The sequence below is a fragment of the Gracilinanus agilis genome, chromosome 4 (assembly GCF_016433145.1).
Source record: "Gracilinanus agilis isolate LMUSP501 chromosome 4, AgileGrace, whole genome shotgun sequence".
In the NCBI taxonomy this organism is placed as follows: Eukaryota; Metazoa; Chordata; class Mammalia; order Didelphimorphia; family Didelphidae; genus Gracilinanus; species Gracilinanus agilis.
The window spans coordinates 476,505,991-476,512,009 of NC_058133.1; the positions used below are offsets into that span (position 1 = coordinate 476,505,991).

At 46.2% G+C, this 6,019-nt stretch overlaps 1 protein-coding gene across 1 annotated transcript; it reads left to right on the forward strand.

Moving 5' to 3' along the window:
* Nucleotides 1–1,328: 1,328 nt before the first annotated feature.
* Nucleotides 1,329–5,746, forward strand: PSMB4 (proteasome 20S subunit beta 4). The gene is made up of 7 exons (XM_044676164.1): nt 1,329–1,499; nt 3,442–3,648; nt 3,978–4,124; nt 4,301–4,382; nt 4,607–4,723; nt 4,965–5,053; nt 5,588–5,746. Exons 1-7 carry the CDS (start codon nt 1,360–1,362, stop codon nt 5,598–5,600), a joined length of 795 nt encoding a protein of 264 aa, XP_044532099.1. The 5' UTR covers nt 1,329–1,359; the 3' UTR covers nt 5,601–5,746.
* Nucleotides 5,747–6,019: the final 273 nt, after the last annotated feature.

The following is a 6,019-nucleotide window of genomic DNA, read 5'->3' on the forward strand; positions in this document are numbered from 1 at the left end:
ATTGTACAAACTACAGGTCAGGAGCTCAACTTCAATTCCTAGCAAAGTTCTAGAATGTATTTTATTTTACTTTTTAATCAGAGGGATGAAAAGCAGCAATTCCTGCTGGACTATCCATAAGCTTCTGAAGTTCCTTTTAAAAGCCCCAATTGTCCAGCTAAGTAAGTCCATCCAGAAGGGACTGGTTTGGGCCTCTAGTGGGGTTCAGGGAGGTATGTCTCTAGCTTTCCTTTTCCCTGATAAACAAATGGGGAGCACACTGGTAGGGACTTCTGAGTCCTCTTGAGCTTTTTCATTTAGCTTCAGTTGGGGGACAGCTAGACAGCGGAATATTGTGACTAGAATTCTGGACTTGGTTCTCAGGAAGACCCAAGTTCATATTCTTCTTTCGGTGTCAGTTTCCTCATCTGTAAAACGGAGCTAATAATAATGTCTACCTCACAGGGTCACGGTGAGAATAATTTTGTATAACCCATCAAGTGCATTGCTAACATTAAAGTATTATGGGGGCAGTTAGGTGCCTCAAGTGGGTTGAGAGCCAGGCCTAGGGTCGGGAAGATCTGGGTTCAAATCTGATCTCAGACACTTCTTAGCTATGTGACCCTGGGGCGAGCCGCTCCCTCCCCCCCCCCCCCCCCCCCCATTGCCTAGTCCATGCGCTCTTCTGCCTTAGAACCAACACACAGTACTAATTTTAAGACGGAAGGAGTTTTTAGGGGGAGGAAATTAAAACATTATGTAGATACTAGCTGTTTAGAACATTCGGTTGTTCCTTTATTTTTTAAACATTTATTAATATTTATATTTTAGAAAAGTTAACATGGTTACATGATTCTTACTCCTACTTTTCCCTTCACCCCCTGACCTCCCCCCTCCCCTGGCCAATATGCATTTCCACTGGTTTTAACATGTGTCATTAATCAAGACCTATTTCATTCTGTTGTTCTTAAAGATATTTGGCCGGTTCTGAATAGGTTTCCCGTTAAATAAAAACAAATGGGGTTCTACTTAAGAAAGCATATTGTATGCGTACCTACAATATGGCTATCTATGCGTGCGTGTGTGCATAGGGATACGTATCATGCATAGAATGTCTTCCATCCATTATGTGCACTTCTAGGGGAATGAATGCGGCACCGGTGCCTAGGGCTTGGGTTTCCCCGTTTCGCTCCTTTCAGAGCCAGATACAGCTGGGCGCCCCGCCCCCTGCCACAGTCAATATGGCGACGTCGTCACCACCACAGCGTTTGACCTCATCAACAGGTCGGCCCCAAGAGGAGGGCAGAAAACGACTGATCTACGTCACTTCCACTTCCCCTGGCGCAGGCGCTTTCATTTCTCTTCCCCAGGGTGACTAAGATGGAACCGTTGTTGCAACTGCAGTCGGGCTTTTGGGCCGGGGGCCCCTCTCCGGGCCAGTTCTACCGCATCCCGCCCGTCTCGGGAGCCGTTCTGGGGCCAGACAGCATTGCCTGCGCAGGCCCGATCACTCGGACGCAGTGAGTGACCACACCACTCCCTTCCCTGACCGGGGCATTGCGGCCTCCCGGAGGAGTCGGAGGGGAGCTTGGGGCGGGGGAGGGGAGTACCGTGAGGCAGGCGGCGGCTGGAGCAGGTACCGGGGACTCCCGGCGTGGAGAGATGGATGGGGCGGGGGTTTGGGGGTCTATTACCGGAAGGAGCGGTGAACCGGAAGTGAAGGTTTTCTGTCGTCTGGGGGCGTTTCTGGTGCCGGCCTTGATTCCATCTGCGGTTGAATCCTCAGTCCCTTCCCTTCTTGCCTTGCTCCCAGGGTCTTCTCTGTTGACCCTTTTCCCTACACCTCTCATTCTTTACGGTTTCTTCCCGCAGCTTACAAGCATTCCTCAGTGTTTCTCAGTCCCCTCTCTCCCTTCCTGCCCGTCTCTTTGTCCTTATTGCCACTCCTGAAACCACCAACTGTCATGTGTCAAGAGCCCAGAAAGTGGCTCTCCTTCCCTCTATCCATGAGACTTTTCCCTTAGGAACATTTTCATCTCTTCTTCCCCGTCTTTGATCGTTCTGCCTTTGTTCCATGTTATTGACTCATCAATCCTTTCCCCAAGCCTAGATCTTTTTTTCTTACTTTTTTTCATACCCTTCCTTTCTGTCCTAGAATTGATGTTAAGTATCGCTTCCAAAGCAAAAGAACGATAAAGAGCTAGGCAACTGGGATTAAGTGACTTGCCCAGGGCCACAGAGCTAGGAAGTCTGAGGCCAGATTTGAACTCAAGTCCTCCCAACTTTAGGCATGGCTCTCTACCCACTGAGTCACCTAACTGCACCTCTCTTTTCTTGAAATCATTCTTAACCATGCTTTCAGTTATAACCAAAATGTTGATGACTCTCCTCTATATTTCTATCTGTATACTCTAGCAGAAACACTGGTTCAGTACTTCCATTAAATAATTAGAAGGCTAATGAGCCACCAGCTCATCAACCTAAAATTGAATTTGCTATCATTTCCCTTGCCTCTCTTGTAAGTCCCACCATCTGAAGCTGCAGCCATCTTTGCCATTTCTCTCTTCTCTGTTCCCCAGGGGACATTCAGTTACTAGATCCTAATAATTCTACCTCAGCACTTTCCTTCCCAACTGCCACCTCATTCCCAGGAACACTGCCCTTAATGTAATTCAGGTACTCTCTGCCTCCTTACCGTTGCCATTATCTTCTACCTGCCTTCCATTTTATCCTTCACACATGACTTACTCAGAAACTTTCCATGACTCATTGCTTCCTAAAAGGCTTTTGAGGGTCTTCACAGGCTGAGGACAGTAGCATTGTCATTCTAGCTAGATGGCCCTATTTTTCATCCTCTCTTCTCCATCTGCCCTTTCTAATTTCCATGCCTTTGCCCCTTGTTTGGAGAAAACTTCCTGATTTCTTTCCCTCCCCTCACACTCATCTTTCCATCTTCTGAAGCTTCTCATGTCTCGAAGCCCAGTCCAGATACTACTTTCTACTTATTCTCTGAATCTGTGAAAGGAATCTTTGCTTCAAGTTCCTCATAGTATTTTGCCTACTTCTGTTTGCCTCTACCACTTTCTTTTATCTTCCTTATTTTCCTACCTGCCACATCCCTCTCATTAGATTGTAAGTTCCATATGTTGAATTGGGAATTGGGGGGTGTTTGTTCACAAGTTTTCTTGCTGTGAATTGAAGTGGAAAGAGTGCTGGACTTGGAGTCAGGCAGATCTGGGTTTAAATGCTATCTCATATGCACTAGATGTATGATCATAAATAAGCAGGTCACTTACTCTCTGAGCCTCAGTTTCCTCATCTGTAATATGAGAATAATATCACCTTTAAATCCTGTCTCACAGGATTGCTTTTTAAGCTCAGGTGAGATATTGGATGTCAAGTGCATTAAATAATTTAGAGTACTATATAAATGTGAATTCTCACCATTGCTCTTCCTTTCAGGAACCCAATGGTGACAGGGACTTCTGTCCTAGGTGTAAAATTTGATGGTGGTGTAGTGATTGCAGCAGATATGCTGGGTTCCTATGGCTCCTTAGCTCGATTCCGAAACATCTCTCGAATCATGCGTGTCAACAATAATACCATGCTTGGTGCCTCTGGGGATTATGCAGATTTCCAGTATGTGAAGCAAGTCATTGACCAGATGGTGTAAGTCAACATGGATCCACTTCTCTACATCATTTGGTTACACATGGTGCCAGTTCAGCGAAGAGGTGACCCCTCATTTCTAAGACCCTACCCTGAGGAGTCCTCAGGTGGGGAGAAAAAAATCATCCCCTTCCACACCGAGCAAATAGATCATGGAGCTGAGGCTGTAGCAAGAGAGGGAGGGAGGGAGGATGCAAGAGGTGGGAGATGTAGCCAGAGTTGGACTGTTTTCTTCCTGTAGAGCTTAAGAGACTGGCACCTTAGTGGGGGGATGGGGAGAGCTCCTTGGCTGCTGCCTCACTATCTTTTCCTCCTGATCAATTCTGAAGAATTGATGAAGAGCTGCTAGGTGATGGGCACAGCTATAGCCCCAAAGCCATCCACTCTTGGTTGACCAGAGCCATGTACAGCCGCCGCTCAAAGATGAATCCCCTCTGGAACACCATGGTCATCGGTGGCTATGCTGACGGAGAAAGGTTGGTTTGGAGACATCTGTTGCTTTGACAGATAGCTCCTCCTCTGCTCTTAGGCCATATTCAGTTTCTTGGTTCCAGCATCCCCAGATCAAAGTTCAGAAATTAATAGTACAGTGGGATCTGGGGAGGTGGGAGGCAGCAGGGGTTTACTGACTAGTTTGGCTCTCTCTTTCTAGCTTCCTTGGCTATGTGGACATGCTTGGTGTAGCCTATGAAGCCCCCACACTCGCCACTGGTTATGGTGCCTACTTGGCCCAGGTAAGTAGGCAGAAATCTGGGAAGGCAAAGAGTATTTTGCTTGAAAGATCCCTGACCTTATCTAGCTCTGACAGGATTGGGAGGGTTTTTCCAATAGACAAAATTCAAGGCACTAAGATGTGAAGGACCGAACATTTTCCTTAATGTGGGTGGTAGTCAAGGGAGTCAGTATGTGCCACCTTCTCCCTCCCAATTCTATAACCCTGTGGTTCTTCCCCTTTTAGCCCTTGATGCGAGAGGTTTTGGAGAAGAAGCCAGTTCTAAGCCAAGCAGAGGCCCGGGAGCTGGTGGAGCGTTGCATGCGTGTGCTATACTACCGAGATGCTCGATCATATAACAGGGTAAGAGGCATGATCAGGTCCAAGTGGAGTGCTGGGGGTGTCATTGAAAATCTGGGCATAAGTCACAGTTAACCTGCTTAAAGCAAGTTCTTGAGGATTTAAAGTGCTTATCACCTTATTTCTCATCTTGCCCTTCTTAAAATTTGAGGGAAAGAAAAGCCCTTCTCATTTCCAGCCCCAGGCCAGGTTTGTTGGAGCCTTGAGGCCTCCCTCACCAGTTATATACTTTTCTCTTCTTTAGTTTGAAATTGCCACAGTGACTGAGAAAGGAGTTGAAGTGGAGGGACCTCTGTCTGCAGAGACCAATTGGGATATTGCCCATCTGATCAGGTGACTTGGAATTCCTGGTTTCTATTTGGGTGGGTGGGGCCTTAAGGTATTGGGGATCATAGATGTGGATAGTAGTGGTGGATGAGACTTCTTTCCTGAATTTTGAGTTATACTCAGCTAGAATTTGGGCAATGGTGAGAGTATTGGCCTTAGAGTCAGGAAAACCTGAAAGTGAATCTTCCCTTTGCCTTCTTTTCTAGCCATGTGACCATGGTCATTTAGCTTCTAAACTTTAAGAAAATAAGTGATATTTTGGGGCAGCCAGATGGCTCAATGGGTAAAGAGCCCAGACTGAAGATTGGAGTTTGGGGGTTCAGATCTAGCCTCAGACACTCCTGTGTGACTGGGTAGTCACTTAACCCCATTGCTTAGCCCTTACCACTCCCCTGCCTTAGAACCAATACTTAAGATCAATTCTAAGACAGAAGGGTAAGGGTTTAAAAATAACTTTCAAGTATTTGTGAACCCTACAGTTCTATATGTGAGCCATAATCTTGTCTCTGCTGCCTCAATAAGTGTTCTTTTCTTTTGTAGTGGTTTTGAGTGATGCAGTTTTAGCTCCAGCCTCATCTGTTATGATCTACTTACTCCTGGCCCTGCTATTAAAGGCTATGTTGGCTGTCCTGGGACTGGGATTTGACTTTTTTCCTTTTATAAAAGATTTTGGTGGAAAATAAATAATTCTAGACCTCTTGTCTTTGTGATTGTGGGCTAAAATGTGTGTGTGTGTGTGTGTGTGTGATGTTGCCTCATGTTGACTCAGTTCTTTGCACCCAGGCAGTGGGATGGTCTCCATTCCCTCCTCCAAAGGTCTTTAGTCAAGAGAATTTGTTCTATGAAGACATGGCACCTACACTGCTTATTTCTTTTGGGTCTGTATTTGGACTGAGGCTAGAGGAAGCCTTAAGTGTAGCTGGCCTGAAGAAACATAATCCCCAAAGACAGATGCTCAAATGTAATCTTTAT

What these genes read in the sequence shown, in the direction of transcription:
- PSMB4 (XM_044676164.1), top strand. Translation starts at nt 1,360, where the DNA reads ATGGAACCGTTGTTGCAACTGCAGTCGGGCTTTTGGGCCGGGGGCCCC. An exon ending in GGCCCGATCACTCGGACGCA is followed by an intron (nt 1,500 to 3,441) that starts GTGAGTGACCAC and finishes TCTTCCTTTCAG; the next exon opens with GAACCCAATGGTGACAGGGA. An exon ending in ATGCTCGATCATATAACAGG is followed by an intron (nt 4,724 to 4,964) that starts GTAAGAGGCATG and finishes TCTCTTCTTTAG; the next exon opens with TTTGAAATTGCCACAGTGAC.